Source organism: Hypanus sabinus, chromosome 14 (assembly GCF_030144855.1).
Source record: "Hypanus sabinus isolate sHypSab1 chromosome 14, sHypSab1.hap1, whole genome shotgun sequence".
Taxonomy (NCBI): Eukaryota; Metazoa; Chordata; class Chondrichthyes; order Myliobatiformes; family Dasyatidae; genus Hypanus; species Hypanus sabinus.
This window is the reverse complement of record NC_082719.1, coordinates 3,341,245-3,365,173: the sequence shown is the minus strand read 5'-3', so window position 1 is coordinate 3,365,173 and position 23,929 is coordinate 3,341,245. Positions and strand designations below refer to the sequence as shown.

General features: G+C 40.8%; 2 protein-coding genes across 6 annotated transcripts in view; one reads left to right on the top strand and one right to left on the bottom strand.

Moving 5' to 3' along the window:
• The window catches only part of cds1 (CDP-diacylglycerol synthase (phosphatidate cytidylyltransferase) 1), a 127,026-nt gene extending 120,552 nt beyond the window's left edge, over positions 1-6,474 (top strand). For all 5 annotated transcript variants that reach the window (XM_059988698.1, XM_059988697.1, XM_059988696.1 and 2 more), the window contains one exon: positions 4,885-6,474. In XM_059988698.1, the coding sequence (XP_059844681.1) occupies positions 4,885-5,002 (118 nt within the window). In that variant the 3' untranslated portion in view covers positions 5,003-6,474. The remainder of the gene's footprint in view (positions 1-4,884) is intronic.
• LOC132404527 (retrovirus-related Pol polyprotein from transposon 17.6) overlaps positions 1-23,929 on the bottom strand; it is a 218,274-nt gene that overhangs the window by 131,923 nt on the left and 62,422 nt on the right. The window lies entirely within an intron of this gene.

The following is a 23,929-nucleotide window of genomic DNA, read 5'->3' as shown; positions in this document are numbered from 1 at the left end:
CACCAGCATTTTGTGTGTGTTGCTTGAATTTCCAGCTTCTGCAGGTTTCCTCATGTTTGGTATTCCTGTAGCCCAGGTGGTTCAAAGCACTCTGGAGAACCAGTGAGATTGCGTCAATGTAGACCCATTGTGGTGTTGGGTCCAGATCCTTGCTCTGGCAGGATTTCATTCTACCATGACCAACTTCTCTAAAGTACTTCCATCACAGCAGATGTGAGTGTAACCAGGAGATGCTTATTGAAGCAGCTCACCCTGCTCTTCTTCGGCACTGGTATGACTGTTGCCCTTTTGAAGCAGGTGATAAACTTGGACTGCAGCAGTGAGAAGTTGAAAATCCCCTTGAACGCTGCAGCTAGTGGTCGCCTGAGATTTTCAGTACCCTGCCAGGTATACCATCAGGGCCTGATGCCCTACAGGCTTTCACCTTGAAGGATGTTGTAATGTTGGCCTCTGAGACAGAGCTAACAGGGTCATCAGCATTTTGTGTGTTCTTATTCTGGATTTCCAGTATCTGTTGAATCTTGTGTGTTCATGTATCATCTGTATTAGGCTGTTAACCTTAACTTCGGATTCAGCTGCCTGTAGAGTCATTTCTTTACCTTAAGAACTAATGGAGCTTCCAGTTGGGGAATAAATACTTGGAAAAGTCAAGGATCCCAATTAGTGAAGACTTCAGGGTTAAGCTGTGAGGATTTTGCAGCTTTGTACATAGTTGTTTGTGGAACACTGTTTGAGAAGAGAAGTAAGGTCTCTCAAGAACTCTACAAAGACAAAATTTTAATACAACAGCACTTCAGCTGTCTGTTCAGCATTTGTGGCACAGGTGATTGAACATCCTTGTAGTTGATCACGTGATTGAAGGATTAAAGTATCAGCCGTGTTTATTACAAAAAAAATTTAGAGCAGAGCCAACTGTGTCAGTCATATGTTGCCATTACTACGTCATTGTTGGATCAGAGCTTTGGAATTCCCCATCAAGTAGGTCAGTGGGAGTCATTTCAGTGGTTTGCAAAGTTTCAAGGAAGATGATCATCATTTTCTAAAAAGCAGTCTTCGCAGTCCTTCTTGCAAAAGCAGAACTGCTGCTTGGATTTCATGATACTTATTTTCGTATGAGAGATTAATTTGAGGCTTTGTCTGCACACTATGTATATACAGTATGAAAGAAGCTGGGTTATGATGTCTGGAGTAATTCTAGATGGTCTTTATCCTTTAGTTATCAGTACTGTGTGGTACATGCATTGAAGTGTGCATAGATTTATGCCTTGTTTCACTCCATTACAGTGAGGGTTGGCCATTAAAGGGGTCTATATATGTTGATGGAAGCTGCTGTCTCCCCATTTTGGCTACATCACATGCAAGCACAGAAATTTCTCCTATTGGAAATAGTTCACTGGTATTCATTGAAAATGTTACCATCCAGAAATCTGAACCTGTAAATATTCGGACAGAAGGACCAAATGTTCTGTGAGTTGGTGTTCTGCAGGACAGCACTAGTTTCATGTCGATTTGATGCTATTAAGTCAAGTCAACTTTTATTGTCATTTCGACCATAACTGCTGGTACACTGCATAGTAAAAATGAGACAACGTTTTTCAGGACCATGGTGTTACATGACACAGTACAAAAAACTAGACTGAACTACGTAATAAAAAAAAACACAGAGAAAGCTACACTAGACTACAGACCTACACTGGACTGCATAAAGTGCACAAAAACAGTGCAGGCATTACAATAAATAATAAACAGGACAATAGGGCAAGGTGTCAGTCCAAGCTTCGGGTATTGAGGAATCTGATAGCTCGGGGGAAGAAACTGTTACATAGTCTGGTCATGAGAGCCCGAATGCTTTGGAGCCTTTTCCCAGATGGCAGGAGGGAGAAGAGATTGTGTGAGGGGTGCATGGGGTCCTTCATAAAACTGTTTCCTTTGTGGATGCAGCGTGTAGTGTAAATGTCCGTGATGGCAGGAAGAGAGACCCCGATGATCTTCTCAGCTGACCTCACTATCCGCTGCAGGGTCTTGCGATCCGAGATGGTGCAATTTCCGAACCAGGCAGTGATACAGTTGCTCAGGATGCTCTCAATACAACCCCTGTAGAATGTGATGAGGATGTGGGGTGGGAGATGGACTTTCCTCAGCCTTCGCAAAAAGTAGAGACGCTGCTGGGCTTTCTTTGCTATGGAGCTGGTGTTGAGGGACCAGGTGAGATTCGCCATCAGGTGAACACCAGGAAATTTGGTGCTCTTTATTATCTCTACTGCGGAGCCATCGATGTTCAGCGGGGAGTGGTCGCTCCGTGCCCTCCTGAAGTCAACAACCATCTCTTTTGTTTTGTTCCCATTAAGAGACAGGTTGTTGGCTCTGCACCAGACCGTTAGCCGCTCTCAGTTTCTCAGTTATAGATTTGTTTAACTTAATATAACAATCACAATCACAGCACGGAAACAGGCCATCTTGGCCCTCCTAGTCCGTGTCGAACCCTTAATCTCACCTAGTCCCACCTACCCGCACTCAGCCCATAACCCTCCACTCCTTTCCTGTTCATATACCTATCCAATTTTACCTTAAATGACACAACTGAACTGGCCTCTACTACTTCTACAGGAAGCTCATTCCACACAGCTATCACTCTTTGAGTAAAGAAATACCCCCTCGTGTTTCCCTTAAACTTCTGCCCCCAACTCTCAAATCATGTCCTCTAGTTTGAATCTCTCCTACTCTCAATGGAAACAGCCTGTTCACGTCAACTCTATCTATCCCTCTCAAAATTTTAAATACCTCGATCAAATCCCCCCTCAACCTTCTACGCTCCAATGAATAGAGACCTAACTTGTTCAACCTTTCTCTGTAACTTAATTGCTGAAACCCAGGTAACATCCTAGTAAATCGTCTCTGCACTCTCTCTAATTTATTGATATCTTTCCTATAATTCGGTGACCAGAACTGCACACAATATTCCAAATTTGGCCTTACCAATGCCTTGTACAACTTTAGCATTACATCCCAACTTCTGTACTCAATGCTTTGATTTATAAAGGCCAGCGTTCCAAAAGCCCTCTTCACCACCCTATCTACATGAGACTCCACTTTCAGGGAACTATGCACAGTTATTCCTAGATCTCTCTGTTCCTCTGCATTCCTCAATGCCCTACCATTTACTCTGTATGTTCTATTTGGATTATTCCTGCCAAAATGTAGAACCTCACACTTCTCAGCATTAAACTCCATCTGCCAACGTTCAGCCCATTCTTCTAACCGGCATAAATCTCCCTGCAAGCTTTGAAAATCTACCTCATTATCCACAACACCTCCTACCTTAGTATCATCGGCATACTTACTAATCCAATTTACCACCCCATCATCCAGATCATTTATGTATATTACTAACAACATTGGGCCCAAAACAGATCCCTGAGGCACCCCGCTAGTCACCGGCCTCCATCCCGATAAACAATTATCCACCACTACTCTCTGGCATCTGCCATCTAGCCACTGTTGAATCCATTTTTTTACTCCAGCATTAATACCTAACGACTGAACCTTCTTAACTAACCTTCCATGTGGAACTTTGTCAAAGGCTTTGCTGAAGTCCATATAGACTACATCCACTGCCTTACCCTCGTCAACATTCCTCATAACTTCTTCAAAAAATTCGATAAGGTTTGTCAAACATGACCTTCCACGCACAAATCCATGCTGGCTACTTCTAATCAGATCCCGTCTATCCAGATAATTATAAATACTATCTCTAAGAATACTTTCCATTAATTTACCCACCACTGATATCAAACTGACAGGTCTATAATTGCTAGGCTTACTTCTAGAACCCTTTTTAAACAATGGAACCACATGAGCAATACGCCAATCCTCCGGCACAATCCCCGTTTCTAATGACATCTTAAAGATCTCCGTCAGAGCTCCTGCTATTCCTACACAAACTTCCCTCAAGGTCCTGGGGAATATCCTGTCAGGACCCGGAGATTTATCCACTTTTAAATTTCTTAAAAGCGCCAGTACTTCCACCTCTTTAATTGTCATAGGTTCCATAACTTCCTTACTTGTTTCCCACACCTTAGACAATTCAATATCCTTCTCCTTAGTGAATACCGAAGAGAAGAAATCATTCAAAATCTCTCCCATCTCCTTCGGTTCCACACATAGCTGACCACTCTGATTCTCTAAGGGGACAATTTTATCCCTCACTATCCTCTTGCTTTTAATATAACTGTAGAAACCTTTCGGATTTACTTTCACCTTATTTGCCAAACCAACCTCGTATCTTCTTTTAGCTTTTCTAATCTCTTAAGATTCCTTTTACATTCTTTATATTCCTCGAGCAATTCCTTTACTCTATGCTGCCTATATCTATTGTAGACATCCCTCTTTTTCTGAACCAAATTTCTAATATCCCTTGAAAACCATGGTGCTCTCAAACCTTTAACCTTTCCTTTCACCCTAACAGGAACATAAAGATTCTGTACCCTCATAATTTCACCCTTAAATGACCTCCATTTCTCTATTACATCCTTCCCAATTTAATACAGCAGGATAATAATTTGAATTCTGCAAAATATCTAATTTTCTAACACAGAAACTAAACAATTTTAAAAAATTGACATTTCATACAGAACCTTTTTTGTTGAAAGAAAATGTTGAGGTGCCTAAAGACCAAATGTTGTCGCTAATACCTGAGAGCAGCTGAGAAGCAGAGAAAAGCAGAAAAAGGAAAGGCATCATAATCCCTCCTTATTCTTCACCCTTCCTCCTTCCCCTCCACCTTTGCTGAATATCCAATGAGTATTTTGAAATCTTAAGTTGTACTCTATAACTGTAGCAGTGTTTGTGTCTAATACACTTACGTTTCATTCCAATATTTTGCAGAGGACCAAATCCAAGCAAAGTCTTGCAGCAAATTTTGGTACTTCAGCCAGAACAACAGCTTCAAATATTCAACATACTGAAGTCTCATTTAATAGAAAAAGGAGCAATTCAGCAATAAATGGACTCGAGCAACTTTTCACCATCATTGTGGTGAAAGCTTCCCAATCCAAACTGGGATACATATCTAGTTTTTTGAAGTCCTCAGTTTAAGAATGTCCATGTTAGTCCCAAAATTGAGCACTTTGTAGTTGACAGTCCTTGATACTCAGTAGTACTTTAACCTTTCAAAAGTTAAGTGGGTATAATATGATTGGCAGTCTTTCAATTTATTTATTTATTTTCTTCAATATCTTTTAAACAGCAGGATCCAAGGTAAATTCTTTCTTGTTAAAGTAATATAACTGAATCCGTGATCTTTTTGATTGCAAGGACTGAACTAGAATGTATTTATGCAGGGATGTACTAATTTCAAGATTACATAATATGGATATTTTCACTCCTTTTTGAGCATGAATTCTACTGAGAAAGGCGTAGATAATCTATGGGTCCGGTAATGCACTGCACCAGAATTGTACTGTATCTAACAATGAAATTGACAGTGGATAATTTTAGAATATAATTTATTTTAATGGCTGCAAATAAAGTTTTTAATCTCCAGTTTGTTTTGCTGCAAAATGTGAGAAATTCATCTGTTGTGTTTTAGAATGAGTACAGCTTTTGTATATAAAAAGAAAGCGTGGGTTTATTTACAACATTTCAAGCTGATTAAGGCTCTGAGGATTAACCTTATGGCAGATGGCATGCACAAAGTGTATATAATATGTAAGTACATGTAAATGCAAGTATATATCAATTTATAAACATTTATAAGTTAAAAGTATGAAGAAATTGAAGAACAATTTAAATTTGGATTTGCTTTAAAATGAGGATTTTTAGTTTTATAATGCGTGTATATAAGAAGATTCTATGATTGGCTGCCTCAAAGGAGAAACTGTGCTTACAGGGTACACAAGTTTCAGAGAGAGCTTCAGAAATATAGTCCTCTTTTGTTTGATTTGTGAATCCCCATACATCGCATTAAACCAGTGTCACTCTGTAGTGAATTATGGAAGTAATATACCCAAAGAACTATTTTGCTAACTCTATTAAAATAGTCTGAAACGAACATTTGGACCACCCTTAACTGTTTAGTTTATATATTTTAACAAGGCAATACACTTTGTCATTGATCTGTCTAGTCTGCATTCTTAAAGAATAAAAGTATGTTCCTGTATGATGTAAAATTCCTGTTGAATACTAATCCTGTTTGAATTATGAAGGTAACTGTTTTTTGAAAGTTTTATAGCATTGTATTATTGCAGATTTTCTCAAATGTTTACTTTATCTGTATAGTCTGTTGCATTTTGTAGGTTTTGTATCTTGTGTGCATAGTAATGAGGTCATGTACTCCAGCAAACAAAAATATGAACTCCTGTCATTAAGGAGACATTTAGCTTGAACCCAACCATGTGTCTGCAAGGTATGAATGGTGTATCACAAGACACTATTTTAGAACTTGATTTCAAAATAAAGAAAAATCTATTATTCTTGTATGAGTGTGTAATTGACTAAAATTGATTTATTTTTCTTTATAGTTTTTAAAAATATTAAGATATTAGGACTTTCTTTAATTGACACGGTGTGCCTTTCTACTAAGGTGCATTAAAATATGCCAGTTTACATTTAGGAACATAGCCTGTGCAGTCCTATTGATGAATAAGAATTGATGAGTATCTAAATTCCACTTCCACATCTTCTTTCTCTAATCATTTAATAACCAAACATGGTCTTAATCTTTTTTGTGTGGAGGGGTTCCAAATTTCTGTTACCATTGTGATGCTTTTGTTCTGAATTCCTTTTCTGAGAAATAATTTTCCTGTATGGTATCAACTCTTTTGATATCCTTAAAACACTCAATTAATTCATCACTGACATATTTCCATAGCCAAGGGACATGTAGCATGACAAAACGCGGCAACATAAATATAGGAGAGAAGAGAACACATTTTTGTAATGGCTTTGTCCAATCAACCACAATATTATCGGCTTTAATTTCCATCAGACTCATAGTTGAACAATGCAAATAGGCCGTTTGATCCAACTTGACCATGCTAACTGTGAAGCCTTTCTACATCAATCTTGCTTTAGGCCTGTATCGCTTTCCTATCCAAGTTCATGTCCAGATGCCTTTTAATTATTGGAATTATATCTGCAAATGTTTGCAATACTTCCTTAGACTAGATTTTGGAATTTAATGTTGAGAAATGTGAGGTGCTACATTTTGGTAGGCAGAGTGAGAAGTGACGTTATCAATCAGAGAGATTGATTCTAAAAGAGGTTACAGCAAAGATCTGGGGAATGTTGAAAGTGGCAGTGCAGATTGGAAAGAGAAGAGCAACAAGGACATTATAATGTTTAAGCACAGCTGGAGTATTGTTTCCTTCTCTGACACCACAGAGAAGCTTTGGAGGTCGTCATTTACCAGGGGTGAGAATTGTTCATCCAGTTCCAGAAGAGGTTTGATCAGTGGCCAATCCAGATATTGGAAGTTTTGAAAGGAGGGGGCTTCAATCAGGTCCACTGCCTGCATACAAAAGGCAGCAGTGGGTTGCTACAGTGAAAAAAGGCTAAAAAAGGATTAGCAAGAGCGAATTAAAGGAAGGCAGGGGCAAGCACCGCAGTCATTGTCAGAGCTTCTGCGAAGTGAGGCTTCAGTCAGAGAAAGCAAAGGAAGGAAAAGCTCGAGCTTTTTCTCCTTCCCTTCTTTAGATCTGCTCAGCTAGCACAGTAGAGATGCCAGGCAGGGTAGTGGGATGCTCCTTTTGTGGCATGTGGGAAAGCAAGGAGACTCCCAGTGTCCCTGATAACTACAACAAGAAGAAGTGTATTCAGCTTCAGCATTAATCCGCATTAAGAAGTTGGAGCTGGAACTGAATGAACTCCGGATCATTCAGGAGGCTGATGGGGTGATAGATAGGACATATAGAGAGGATGTTACACCCAAAATGCAGGACATAGGAAACTGGGTGACAGGAAGAGGAAAGGAGTTAAGGAGCCAGTGCAGAGTACCCCGGTGGCCATCAACAGGTATATCACTTTGGATACTGTTGTGAGAGGTGGGGGAATGACCTAATAGAAGGAAGTCACAGTGGTTGGGTCTCTAGCACTCCGTGACTCAGAAGGGAAGGGGGAAGAAAAGGCACACTGATGATAAAGGACTCATTAGGGAAGCAGAGAGGAGGTTCTGTGAATGAGAGTGAGATTCCCGGATGCCAGGGTTCAGGATACCTAGGATCAAATTCTCAGCATTCTTAAATGAGAGGCTGAACAGCCAGAAGTCATCGTCCACATAGGTACCAATGATTTGGGTAGGATGAATGATGAGGTTCTCTATAGGGAGTTCAGGGAGTTAGGTGCTAAGTAAAAGGGCAGGATCCCCAGGGTTGTGATCTCAGGATTGCTACCCATGCCATGTGCTACTGAGACCAGAACTAGGAAGATTGGCTGAGGAATGTGTGTAGAAGGGAAGGCAGAAGATTTTTGGATCATTGGGCTTTCTTCCAGGGAAGGTGGGACCAGTACAGAATGGGCAGTTTGCACCTGAACTGAAGGGGGACTAATACTCTAGTGGGAAGTTTATTATTGCTGCACGGTGGGGTTTAAACTAGAGATGAAGAGGGGATGGGAACCATTGTGCCTGAACAGTTAATGGAGAGGTTGTGGAGACAGGTTTTGTTAAGACCTCAGACAAGGTTGAGAATCAAGAGGTTGAACATGATTCAACCAGTGTCCTGAGATGTGTATATTTCAATGCAAGAAATATCGTAGGAAATGCGAATAATAGTGCTGAAGATCAGATACCTGGTTTACAAACAGGCAGTGTGTACTGAGAACAAGCTGTTGACAGGACAAAACAGGATGAGTTGCAGGGTAAAAGGCAGACAAAATCAAAAAGGACTGAAGGTGTTGTATTTGAATGCATGCAATATATGGAATAAAGTAGATGAACTTGCAGCACAGTTGCAGATTGGCAGGTATGATGTAGGCCTCACTGAATTATGGCTGAAAAAAGATTATAGCTGGAGCTTAATGTCCAAGGATACACATTGTGGCAAACAAGAGAAGTCAAAGCCAATATAAAAGACAGGGCTTATAAAGGACCAAAAATTAGTGGGATTGGGAACAGAAGGCAACTAAAAAAGTCATTACAGTAAAGATGGAATACAAAAGAAAGTTAGCCAATAATGTTAAAGTGTAGAAGAGAGTCGAGAGTGGATATTGGACCACTGGAAAACGATGCACGGGAAATAGTAATGGGGTCAAGTAAATAGTGGAAAGTAAATTGCATCAGTCTTCATTGTGGAAGACAGTAGCAGTATGCTGGTAGTTCCAGGTGTCAGGTCATGAAGTACATGAGATTAACATAACTAGAGAGAAGGTTCTGGGAGAATGAAAGGTCTGAAGTTAGATAAGGGACTGGACCAGATGGTGTACACCCCAGGGTTCTGAAAGAGGTGGCTGAGATTGTGGAGGCATTAGTAATGATCTTTCAAGAATCACTGGATTCTGGAATGGTTCTTGAAGACTGGGAAATTACAAATGTCATTCCACTCTTTATGAAGGGAGAGAGGCAGAAGAAAGGAAACTATTGGCTAGTTAGTCTGATCTTCGTGGTTGGGAAGATGTTGGAGTTGTTTGTTTAAGGATGTGGTTCCGGGGTTCTTAGAGCCATAGGATAGAATAGGCTGTAGTCAGCATGGTTTCCTCAAGGGAAAATCTTGCCTGGCAAATAGACAATAGGTGCAGAAGTAGACCAGTCGGCCCCTCGAGTCTGCACCGCCATTCTGAGATCATGGCTGATCATTCACTATCAATACCCAGTCCCTGCCTTGTCCCCATATCCCTTGATTCCCCTATCCATCAGATATCTATCCAGCTCCTTCTTGAAAGCATCCAGAGAATTGGCCTCCACCGTCTTCCGAGGCAGTGCATTCCACACCTCCACAACTCTCTGGGAGAAGAAGCTCTTCCTTAACTCTGTTTTAAATAACTGACCTCTTATTCTCAATCCATGCCCTCTGGTACTGGACTCTCCCAACATCTGGAGCATATTTCCTGCCTCAATCCTATCAAATCCTTTAATTATCTTAAACGTTTCAATCAGATCCCCTCTCAATCTCCTCAATTCCAGCGTGTACAAGCCCAATCTCTCCAATCTCTCTGCGTAAGACAGCCCTGCCATCCCAGGAATCAACCTAGTGAATCTACGCTGCACTTCCTCAATTGCCAGAATGTCCTTCCTTAAACCTGGAGACCAAAACTGTACACAATATTCCAGGTGTGGTCTCACCAGGGCCCTGTACAAATGCAAAAGAACATCCTTGCTCTTGTATTCAATTCCCCTTGTAACAAAGGCCAACATTCCATTTGCCCTCTTCACTGCCTGTTGCACTTGCTCATTCACCTTCATTGACTGGTGAACTAGGACTCCTAGGTCTCTTTGCATTTCTCCCTTACCTAACTCGACACCGTTCAGACAATACTCTGCCCTCTTGTTCCAGCTTCCAAAGTGGATAACTTCACATTTATTCACATTGAATGACATCTGCCAAGTATCTGCCCACTCACCTAGCCTATCCAAGTCTCCCTGTATTCTCCTAACGTCCTCTTCGCATGTCACACTGCCACCCAGTTTAGTATCGTCAGCAAACTTGCTGATATAGTTTTCAATGCCCTCATCTGAATCATTGACATAAATCGTAAAGAGCTGTGGTCCCAATACAGAGCCCTGTGGTACCCCACTAGTCATCTCCAGCCAGTCTGAGAAACACCCATTCACTGCTACCCTTTGCTTTCTATCTGCCAACCAGTTTTCTATCCATGTTGAAACCCTGCCACGAGCTCTGATTTTACTCACCAATCTCCTATGTGGCACCTTATCGAATGCCTTCTGAAAATCTAGGTACTCAACATCTACTGGCTTACCCTCGTCTAACATCCTTGTTACACCCTCAAAAAACTCCAACTGATTAGTCAAGCATGATTTGCCCTTGGTAAATCCATGCTGGCTCGGCCTAATCCTATTTCTGCCATCTAGATGTGCCACTATTTCGTCCTTAATAATGGACTCAAGCATCTTCCCCACGACTGACGTTAGGCTAACAGGGCGATAGTTCTCCGTTTTCTCCTTCCCTCCCTTCTTGAAAAGTGGGAAAACATTAGCCACTCTCCAATCTTCAGGAACTGATCCTGAATCTAAGGAACATTGGAAAATGATTACCAATGCATCCACAATTTCCTGAGCCACCTCTTTTAGAACCCTCGGATGCAGACCATCTGGACCCGGGGATTTATTAGCCTTCAGTCCTACCAGTCTACTCATCACAGTTTCTTTCCTAATGTCAATCTGTCTCAATTCCTCTGATATCTTATGACCCTGGCCCATCCATACATCTGGGAGATTGCTTGTGTCCTCCCTGGTGAAGACAGATCTAAAGTATGCATTAAATTCTGTTGCCATTTCCCTGTTTCCCATAACAATTTCTCCCAATTCATTCTTCAAGGGGCCAACATTGTTCTTAATCTGTTGGAATTCTTCGAAGAATTAACAAGCAGGATAGACAAAGGAGAATCAGTTGATTCTGTACTTGGATTTTCAGAAGGCCTTTGACAAGGTGCCACACATGAGGCTGCTTAACAAGCTACAGGCCCAAGTTATTACAGAAAAGATTCTAGCATGGATAAAGCAGTGGCTGATTGGAAAGAGACAGAACGTAGGAATAAAGGAAGCTTTTCTGGTTGGCTGCTGGTGACTAGGGGTTTTCTGCAGAGTCTGTGTTGGGACTGATTCTTTTTTTGTTTTATGTCAATGAGTTGGATGATGGAACTGAAAGCTTTGTTGCAAAATTTATAGACGGTGTGAAGATAGATGGAGGGGCAAATAGTTTTGAGGAAGTAGGGTGGCTACAGAAGGACGGATCAGGAGAATAGGCAAAGAAATAGCAGATGGAATACAGACTTGGGAAGTGTTTGGTCATGCACTTTGGTAGAAGGAATGAAAGGGTTGACTATTTTCTAAATGGGGAGAAAATTCAAAAAAATATGGCATAAAGGGACATGGGAGTCCTTGTGCGGAGTTCCCTAAAGGTTATTTTGCAGGTTGAGTGTGTGGTGAAGAAGGCAAATGTAATGCTAGCATTAATTTCAAGAGGACTAGAATATAAAAGCAAGGATGTAATGTTGAGACTTTATAAAGCACCTGGAGTACTGAGAGCAGTTTTGGATTCCTTATTTTAGAAAGGATGTGTTGAAACTGTAGAGGTTTTATAGGAGATTCATGAAAATGATTCCAGGATTAAATGGCTTGTCATATGAAAAGCGTTTGATGGCTTTGGGCCTGTATTCACTATAATTCAGAAGAATGAGGGGTGACCTCATTGAAACCTATCGAATGGTGAAAGGCTTGATAGAATAGATGTGGAGAGTATGTTTCCTATGGTGGGAGAGTGCAAGACCAGAGGACACAACCTCAGCATAGAGGGGCATCCTTCTGGAACAGACAAGGAGGACTTTCTTTAGCTAAACAGTGGTGAATCTGTGGAATTCTTTGCCACAGGCAGCTGTGGAGGCCAAGTCTTTATGTGTATTTAAGTCAGAGGTTGATAGATTCTTGATTGGTCAGGGCATGAAAGGAGAGGGGAAGAAGGCGGGAGACTGGGGCCGAGAGGAATATTAAATCAACCATGATGAAATGGTGGTGGAAGTTATGGAGAAGGATAGGACTGTACCCAGGGTTGATAATTTTGAGTGGTGAAAGGATAACTTTGAGGAGATGCAAAAGGATTTAGAAGGAGTGGATTGGGACAATTTGTTTTATGGGAAGGATGTAATCGAGAAATGGAGGTCACGTAAAGGTGAAATTTTGAGGGTACAGAATCTTTAAGTTCCTGTTAGGTTGAATTGGAAATAAACTGGACTGGTCAAAGAACAATGAGGCTGTCTACAAGAAGGGTCAGAGCCATCTCTACTTCCTGAGGTCCTTTAACATCTGCCGGACGATGCTGAGGATGTTCTACGAGTCTGGTGGCCAGTGCCATCATGTTTGCTGTTGTGTGCTTGGGCAGCAGGCTGAGGGTAGCAGACACCAACAGAATCACCAAACTCATTCGTAAGGCCTGTGATGTTGTGGGGGTGGAACTGGACTCTCTGACGGTGGTGTCTGAAAAGAGGATGCTGTCCAAGTTGCATGCCATCTTGGACAATGTCTTCCATCCATTTCATAATGTACTGGTTAGGCACAGGAGTACGTTCAGCCAGAGACTCATTCCACCGAGATGCAACACCGAGTGTCATAGGAAGTCATTCCTGCCTGTGGCCATCAAACTTTACAACTCCTCCCTCGGAGTGTCAGACACCCTGAGCCAATAGGCTGGTCCTGGACTTATTTCCACTTGGTATAATTTAGTTATTATTTAATTATTTATGGTTTATATTGCTATATTTCTACACTATTCTTGTTGCGACTGTAACAAAACCCACTTTCCCTCGGGATCAATAAAGTATGTCTGTCTGTCTGTCTGAAAGGAAAGGTTAAAAGTTTGAGAGAGCCATGGTTTTCAAAGGATATTGGAAATTTGGTTAGGAAAAAGAGAGAGATCTACAATGAATCTCGGCAGCATGGAGTAAATAAGGTGCTCGAGGAATATAAAGAATGTGAGAAGAATATTAAGAAAGAAATTAGAAAAGGTTAAAGAAGATACGAGGTTGCTTTGGCAAGTAAGGTGAAAATAAATCCAAAGGAGTTCTACAGTTATACTAATAGCAAAAGGATAGTGAGGGATAAAATTGGTCCCTTAGAGAATCAGAGTGGACAGCTATGTGTGGAGCCGAAAGAGATGAGGGAAATTTTGAACAATTTCATTTCTTCGGTATTCACTAAGGAGAAGGATATTGAATTGTGTAAGGTAAGGGAAACGAGTAGGGAAGTTACAGAAACTATGATGATTAAAGAGGAGGAAGTACTAGCGCTTTTAAGGAATATAAAAGTGAATAAATCTCCGGGTCCTGACAGGATATTCCCTAGGACCTTGAGGGATGTTATTGTAGAAACAGCAGGGGCTCTGACAGAAATATTTCAACTGTCATTAGAAATGGGGATGGTGCCGGATGATTGGTGTATTGCTCATGTGGTTCCATTGTTTAAAAAGGGTTCTAAGAGTAAACCTAGCAATTATAGGCCTGTCAGTTTGATGTCAGTGGTGGGTAAATTAATGGAAAGTATTCTTAGAGATGGTATATATAATCATCTGGATAGACAGGGTCTGATTAAGAACAGTCAGCATGGATTTGTGCGTGGAAGGTCATGTTTGACAAATCTTAATTGAATTTTTTGAAGAGGTTATGAGGAAAGTTGACGAGGATAAAGCAGCGGATGTTCTCTATATGGACTTCAGTAAGGCCTTTGACAAGGTTCCGCATGGAAGGTTAGTTAGGAAGGTTCAATCGTTAGGTATTAATATTGAAGTAGTAAAATGGATTCAATGGTGGCTGGATGGGAGATGCCAGAGAGTAGTGGTGGATAACTGTTTGTCAGGTTGGAGGCCGATGACTGGTAGTTTGCCTCAGGGATCTGTACTGGGTCCAATGTTGTTTGTCATTTACATTAATGATCTGGATGATGGGGTGGTAAATTGGATTAGTAAGTATGCGGATGATACTAAGATAGGTGGCGTTGTGGATAATGAAGTAGGTTTTCAAAGCTTGCAGAGAGATTTAGGCCAGTTAGAAGAGTGGGCTGAACGATGGCAAATGGAGTTTAATGCTGGTAAGTGTGAGGTGCTACATTTTGGTAGGAATAATCAAAATAGGACATACATGGTAAATGGTAGGGCATTGAGGAATGCAGTAGAACAGAGTGATCTAGGAATAATGGTGCGTAGTTCCCTGAAGGTGGAATCTCATGTGGATAGGGTGGTGAAGAAAGACTTTGATATGCTGGCCTTTATAAATCAGAACATTGAGTATAGGAGTTGGGATGTAATGTTAAAATTGTACAAGGCATTGGTAAGGCTGAATTTGGAGTATTGTGTACAGTTCTGGTCACCGAATTATAGGAAAGGTATCAACAAAATAGAGAGAGCACAGAGAAGATTTACTAGAACGTTACCTGGGTTTCAGCACCTATGTTACAGGGAAAGGTTGAACAAGTTAGGTCTTTATTCTTTGGAGCATAGAAGGTTGAAGGGGGACTTGATAGAGGTATTTAAAATTGAGGGGGATAGATAGAGTTGATGTGGATAGGCTTTTTCCATTGAGAGTAGGGGAGATTCAAACAAGAGGACACGAGTTGAGAGTTAGGGGGCAAAAGTTTAAGGGTAACATGAGGGGGAATTTCTTTACCTAGAGAGTGGTAGCTGTGTGGAACGAACTTCCAGTAGAAGTGGTAGAGGCAGGTTCGGTATTGTCTTTTAAAGTAAAATTGGATAGGTATATGGATAGGAAAGGAATGGAGGGTTATGGGCTGAGTGTGGGCCAGTGAGACTAGGTGAGAGTAAGCGTTGGGCATGGACTAGAAGGGCCGAGATGGCCTGTTTCCATGCTGTAATTGTTATATGTTTATAAATGGTACAGCAGATTCAATGGGCCAAATGGCCTAATTCTGCTTCTATATCTTATGGTATAAGGCCACTTTCAACCATACACTGAGAGGCAAGTAGTGCAAGTCAAGCAGTCAATGTGAATCAGTGTGGCACCAGTGGTATGAACTAGATGCAATATGTATGTGACACTAATTCTACATCACTCCCAGGAAGGTGCCTGACCAGATATCTGGGCATAACTCCTGTGACCAAAACTTAGGTATTTATTTGAATCATCACCTGATATCTGCTTGGACAGTATGACATTTTTGGCAATTTTTACAACATAATAAATTAGTGGTCACCAGTTCTGTTCTGGGTCTGCAGACGGTCCTGGATCCAGTTCAGAGATGAACCACATCCTTTGTATTGCCAGGAACTTGACTTTGATGTGCTCAGACTAGGTGGAGAGCAAAAATTGGCTCAGAAGTAGAAAGCAAAGCATTGATTGATGAGGGTGGTTCTTTAGAACGGAGGCTGGGGACTAGTAGAGTGCTACAATGGTGAAATGTTCAGACTCCTGGTATTCTTTATTAATGTAACTAATTTGGAGGTGGCGCTAATTGTCAAGAAGGTATTATGAGTGATGAACAGACCTGATGGACAATGGGGTTAACCATCCCCTCCCCCCCGAGAAACACGAACTATTACTGTTGTTATGTTGACCATGAGAGAGAGAGAGAGACGAAAAACAGGCAAGAACATCTGCGACAGATAAGAGAGAGGGGGAAATTGCTGATTAACTGTATTGTGGCTCCTTTTTGAATTACTTACTGTTTTGCTGCAAGGACAATAGTTTGGTCAATAACATTCCTCAGTGGACTGAAGGAGTGGCCTTATTTGATGGACACTGTCATTCAGGAGTGATGGATAGCTGAGTCCCCATTAGTAGGGATAAAAAGACAGGTCTGGAGAGACACCCTTCAGACACGCCAGTGGACACTGATTGAGTGTTGGAACCCACAAGAAAGGTGGGGGCTTCGAAGACTGAACCAGGAGGTCGGTCAGTAAGGCTATCAGTGTAAAAGCAGGGCCGGTGGGGACTTGTGTGCCAGAGTGACGAGTCCACCACAGAAGAACGGTCTAGCTGAAGGATGGAGGGGTCATAGCTGAATGACCACACCGATACGACAGATTAAGGAAGCAAAGGAAGGTTTGGCTGCTGTAGCTGTTACATCTCGCTCGCTCGCTCTCTCTCTCTCCCCAACGATTACAATACAACAACCATAACTACATCAACACTCATGAACTGAACTGAACTTTATATACTATGACAATTTATTTACCCCTAGACATCGATAGAGCTTGTTTATTATTGATTATTATTATTCCTACACTTTTAGGTTTATTACTGCTAACTTGTTTTATATGTATAATTGCATTATTTTTTTATTTTGCTTATTTTTATTAATAAACACCTTTAAATATAGTACCACCAGACTCCAACGGATTCTTCTTTCTCTGCTGGTTAGACACCCAGTTACAGGGTACGTAACAAAGGTTACTATAAGACTACAAGGAGATCTTGATTGAGAAGTGGCAAATGTATTTTAATATAGAGAAATGTGAGCTGATGTATTTTGGAAAGTTAAAACATTGTAGGACCTATGCTATTAATGGTAGGATACTAAAAAGTGTAATTGAGCAAGAGACCAAGTGTGGATTTTATTGAAAATGCTGTCACAGGTGTACAAGGTGGTGAAAAAGCTGTCTGACGTGCCGACCATTAGTCAGGGCTTTGAGTACAGGAATTTAGACATTATGTTGTGGTTGTACAAGTAATAGATGAGGGCTGTATTTGAATACTGTGTACTGTTTTGGTCACCCTCTTACAAGAAGGATGTGGAAAATGTGCAGAAAAGATTTGAAGATGTGGCCAGGTCTAGTCTAGAATGTTTGAGGTGTGGAGAAAGGGTGGCCAGGCTAGGATATTATTTTTTGAATGTAGGAGAATGATGGACAATCTTTTAGAAATGTTTCAAATTATGAGAGGCAGAGACAAAGTGGATGGTAACAGCCATTTTCCTAGAGTGGGGGTGGGGGGGGGGAACCAAAACCAGGGGTTCTAGATTTCGGATGAAGGGAAAGATTTAAAAGGGAGCTAAGGGGCGAATTCTTCATGAAGAAGGTGGTGAGTATATAGAACATGCTGCCAAGAAGTGGTTGATGCATGTATAATAGCATCATTTTAAGAAACACTTGAATAGGCATATTGGAGGTGTTGAATTTAAAGGGAGATGGGCCAAACACAAGAGAAAGTAGGGTCAGCACCATGGTAAAATGGGCTATTTGGACCAAATGTGTTTGGGCTCTACGACTCAAAACTGCAATATTGTTCAGAGAAATTCTGTCACAAAAAGAGAAAATATGCAGATGCTGGAAATCCAAGCAACACACACAAAATACTGGAGAAATTCAGCAGGCCAGGCAGCATCTCTGGAAAAGAATACAGTCGAATGCAACCTGCCCTCCAACAATAAAGATCCTGTCTGAGGTAATGGAAGAATTTAAATATTTCTCATTAGAGCCAACTCTCTGCAGTGAAATTCACTGTTACCCTCAATGTGCTGGTGCAATCTTTGGCTGACAGAGGAAAAGAGTGTTCGAAGATCAAAATCACAAACCTGGCATGTAATTTGTGATGTACAAGGCAGTGGTGACCCCTGCTCTCACATGCTTCTGAGATTTAACTACCTACAGAAGGCAGCAACACTCTCTCCTCAAAATCTTGTAAATCTCCTTGAGGGACAAGAAAACTAATGTTAATATTCACTCCCAAGCCACCATCCTCAGCATCCTGAACCTAGTTGGCTACACTGGATAGATCAGAGGCCAGATCTTTACTTACACACTTCTAGAGTCCTGCAAGAAACAATCAATTCCAAGCTCTTGAGGGGGAAAGAGTACTAGGTGGACTGAGGAAATGCTCAAAGCCTTGCTGCAAATATACAATATATACATTAACTCACTGAGAATGAATCCCTGGTTTATGACAACTGAAGATGAAACAGGAACATTTCTGAGGACATTCAGATCTTTGAGCCATGCATCAAGAGCTTACAGAAGCTCAGTGCAAATGGCAAGCAGCACCAACCTCAAGGACTACCCTTCTAACCCCCTAGTGGAAAAGTCACAGGTTAACCAATGATCTCTTCAGTCATTTCAGACCTAAGTGGATGGCCCTGATCCTGGTGGATTGCCCAGAGAAAGCAGCACTGCTGTGAATCTTGTATTTCTGGTACCTGTGCCTTCACCTAATTTTATAATTAAAGATTTTATTTTACCTTTCCTATTTACACCCCCACACCCTTTGTTCTATAATCTCCCTGCCAAAATCTACCCGCTGGCACTTGTGTTAGTTTTTCCTGGTTCCCATCCTATCATGCACATCTTGTTCTCGTTGTATTTCCACACCACACCCAATTCTGCTGAAAGGGGTTGAGCTGAAACTGCCTGTTCCTTTATCCATAGATACTGCCCTGCCTAAGCTGTAGAGTATTTCTGTTTGTTTTTTTTTCCCAGATTTCCATTCTCTTTGAGGAACGAAGAGAGGATGGTCACAGAAATGTGTTGCTATTAATCATCACGCAGGAGGTTAGATTGTTTGAGAAATCGATAAAGCAACCCAATTTAAATTCATAGCCCTGGGTCATTTGTCTCTTTTTAAGAAGCAAGAGTATTTTCAGGACTGTAAGGGTAGAAGGACTAAAATAAAAACTGGTGCTATTTAATATTTAAGTAATGTTTGAGTAATATTGTAAATATGTTGTTCAATTAAGTGTTATTTGTTTACTTAATTCATGATGGATTATATATAAGAAATAGGTGAATGGCATATGTCATTACACTTGCACGTCATATGTGCACACCTCATTAAAATAAAAACTAAATACACATTCTTCCCCAGCTCCCATGATTTTCTTTTGATTAGTTTTGGAGTTACAAAACATAACAGTGGTGATGAAGTTTTAAAACGAACCCAAGATGACTACCTACCTGATGGAGCATAATGAGGCATTCAAGTTAAAAAGAAATGCAGCATGTTTTCTTCTTCGGAAGGAGAGAAAAGGGTCAAGTTAAAAAGACAATGGATGAAATTCATAAACAGTGAGTACTGCGTGGTGGTGATAGTAAAATACATAAGCAAGCAAGCAGAAATGGCTGGCTACATTGCAAAGAAATACATGTTTGACTGCACAACAAAAAACTGGGTCATGTACACTCAATGAATTGAGAAGAATTTTGAAGCCAATGAAATAGCCAATAAAATGTGCGTGTCTGGTTTGCTGAGTGTAATAGGTGGAAAAGCATACAGTTTGCTTAGGGGTTTAACTGCTTAAACCAAACCATCCCAAATGAACTTTGATATCGTGAATGTAGTGCAGGAACATTTAGAACCAACACCCTGTTGATTGCAGAGCACTTTCGGTTTCATAAGCAGAATCAAAAGGAAGTCCATTTCAGAGTACATGCATTGTCAGTTCAGTGATGGGCTTAAAGATTGTTTAGTTTGCGATATCTTACAAGAAAGCATTAAAATGGCTTTTAACTGAAGCACAACTCACATTTAAAACAGTGGTTGAAATCACTATATCAATGGAAACAGCAGCCAGGGAAAAAATTGAGTTGTAGTCAGGATTGAAAGTGAGTGTGAACAAATCTGCACAGTCAAGATGGAGGCCTGACTGGCGGAACAAATTATGTTACCATTGCGGCAGGGGCTCACTCATACATCAGACCAGGGCAGGTTTAAAGGCAAAAATCGCAGAAAATGCAACAAAGTGGGACACATAAAAAGAGTATGTCAGGCAGATAAAAATAAGTGGTGAGAAGACATGAAAAAGTCAAGTAGCAGTTTCAAAAAGAGCACTAATCTGCACGCTATTGAAAAGAGTTATACAGGACTGAGTAGCCTTGAGATTTACATTGTGAAAACTAACAGGAGACAGGTTCCCGATTAAGGTAGCACTAATGAACCACAGTGACAACTTATTGGCAGCAACAAAACTACTAACTACTTTATTAAGCATGCTTTTTCTGGAAAACAATCACTGCAAATCAATAAACATGAGAAAATCTGCAGATGCTGGAAATCCAAAGCAACACAGCAGGCCAAGCAGCATCTATGGAGAAGAGTAAATGGTCGACGTTTTGGGCTGAGATGCTTTGTCATTACTGGAAAGGAAGAGGAGAAGTCGGAGTACCATGGGCCGAGTGACCCGCTGTTCAGCCAATTTAAGTGCGGGCTGAGTTGTTAAGGTTGGTTTTGAGCCGAATCAAGGTGGCAGGGCCTGGGCCTGAGAACAAGGAATAACCTGAGGTTTGGCTGAAAAAGACCAACAAAGGCCAACGTGCAATGTGCAAAAACAAGACAAATTGTGTAAATATTGGGAACTTGAGTTGTAAAGAATCCTTGAAAATGAGTCAAGTACATGTAAAGGAAATGTAATGACATTATCTGTCAATTCTGCCTTATGCCTTTATCATTTCTGCCAGTTAGGTACAGTCATCCAAGCTGATTGGAAGATAATTTTGAATCAAGACAATTAAATTAACAGCTAGGATTGCTTCTGAGTCTTGATTCATGTAGCTCCTTCCACCTGATCATTCATCCTGTGGAAGTGCCAGCATAATCTTCCGCACTCCATTCTGGCAAAGCGCTGCAGCTTTCTCTTTGATAATCCCTGGTTGGAAAGCTGAGATGACTGCCTCTAGTGACATCTACAACATTTGTCAGACAGTATTGCACAGATTTATTAAATACAGATATTTTATTCACTAGAGCTACTGCTTTCATCTTCAGTATTGCAGTTTAAGAGAGGTAAGATTCATCAGTGCCCATGGATCCTTGGATTACACCAACGTTGCTGGATTTACTTGTTTAGTTCTGCCATATATGTCAAATTTTACTCTTCCATTAGATGCATCTTATTTACTACCAGTAGCATGTATGTTACCATTCAAATAAATGCTCCTTTTTGCAAGCGGTGTTATCATGCCTGTGTTTTTAAACTTCTGGGTGATGCCTGACAAATCAAAGCTGTGGTTCTGTTTAATGCTGCTTGTTTATTTTTCCAAAATACTGGCAGAGTGTTTCTAATGACAGGGACCATATATGTACCCTGGAGACTGTAGTGGTACTCTGCATATTACACAACTGCAATTTAAGAATACACCTCCCTTCTGGTGACACTGGTGAACCAAGTCTAATTAACTGCAAGGAAATCATGGAAAAGAGATGTGCCCCAGGCTGTTGGCTTCAATTCTCATCCACACTGCAGTAATACTGGAGATCTTTGCTGACTAGGCACTAAGTTGTCAGTTCTGCATGCGTACTGCTTTCATAAATATCTCATTACCTATCGCTGCTTCTCTGCACATCAGCTGAGAGCCTGCTAATTGATACAGGCTAGTGAAAGTACAATAATAATTTTGATGATGATCCATGTCTGAGCCCTGTAACCTTGTTCTGTCTCCATACAGTATATTGTTGTAGAGTTTTGTTACTAAATGAAAATTCAACTTTAAAGCAGCCAGCTTAATCAAATACCCCACCCACCCTGGAAATTCTCCCCTCTCCCCTCTCCCCTCTCCCATCAGGACAACTTGTTTCCCATTGTTTAGAAGACTACTGAATGAAGACTAGTTTGATTAAGGTGGACTCCTAACCTTACGAACTACCTACCTCATTATGACTTTGTCCCTTATTGTCTGTCTGTACTGCACTCTCTCAGTAGCTGTAACACTTCATTCTGCATCCCTTTATTGTTTTACTTTGTACTGTGTCAATACACAGTTGTAATGATTTGACCTGTTTGAACAATATGCAACACAAGTTTTTCACTGTACGTAGGTACATGTGACAATAATAAACCAATTTACAATTTAAACTTGGGGAAATCAGCATCCACACCGAACAACTTTCTGGAACAATCTAAATAAACCTCTTTGAGGGATTTCACAGAACACTGCAATAGTCATAGATCATTTCTCATTTTAAAATTATTTTTTGCTTTATATTGTTCTTTTAAAATAACAAAAACATAAAACAGTGAACTTTGTACCCAGGATAAACTGCAATGCCTGTGTTCACCGTGGGTCTGGCAAGGGCCCAGTGGAGGTTACATGCTCATCCTGGGGGTGAAAGGGGTGGCAGGTACTTGCTGAGTTGGATACCTGATGACCTACCACCTGCCTCTTTGAATGGCTACCTTAGCAAGACCAGACTGACAAGCAAGTCCCTGATATCTTACTCCCTCCACATTGGGTGCAGAAAGCTTGGGACTGAAGTGCAACCAGAACTTGAAAAGCAACCCCTTCAAGTTTTAAGTGGATCTGTGGCCTGATACCTTCTTTATATATGTGGAACTCTACCTCATGTTGGCTACAGAAATAAGTAGTCTAGTGAATCATATTGAAAATTGAAGGCACTGGCCAATTCTATAAAAACCCCTCCATCTATGTCCACAGTGTATAGAAAGGGTGGATTCTCCACCCAATTCCAATGAGGAAGATGAGGTATGTGCAGAAACAATTTGCACAGGAAAACTCTAATGTACACCCAACATCCATGAAAGCCCAGGGAACGATTTGAAAGTTGGGATTGCATGTGACTGGGAAGAAAACTGTTCCCATGGGTTTTCCATTTCGATTGTGAAGGTTGGAGGTGCTGCTTTAGCGAGAAACTACAGTACACTTTGTAGCTGGTTCAACACAGCTGCCACTCTCCACCAGAAACAGGTGTAATGAGTTTTAAAGGATTGGAGTGTGATGCTAATCAGTGGTAATGATGGATAATATCACTGAATGTCAGGCTTTCTCTTTTTGATGATCGTTATTGCCTGACACGGTTGGGGTGCAAGTGTTACTTGGGATATATCAGTCTGAAAGGATTATCTATCTGTGAGTGGACTACAGTTGCCAAGCAGCAAATGGGATTGGACTCTTTTCATGAAGTAGCTGCAAATGATTATGGTAGTGTCCAAAGGCCAAGAACTTCCTGCAATGATATCCTGTGGCTGGGATGATCGACCTTCAATGACAACAACCAAGACCCTTTAGATGAGGTGTGACACTAACCTTCGGAATTCTTTCACACTGTTACTCTATCATATTGATTTTATCACAGCTCCCTTAATATTACACTCTCTGTCAACTATTATCATCGTATTGAGGGCAATAGTGATCACACATGAAATTCTGGAAGTCCATGTTGATGAATTAGGAGTTCATTTTCTATTTTTTCCCTTTGATTTATAGTTTTAACAAAGACATGCAGTAATATTCTCAAATAGGTTTGTTTAGCACACCTTAAAAACACTGACAAACTCAGAAAATATGATGTTACTCATTCCAATGACAGTAGTAAC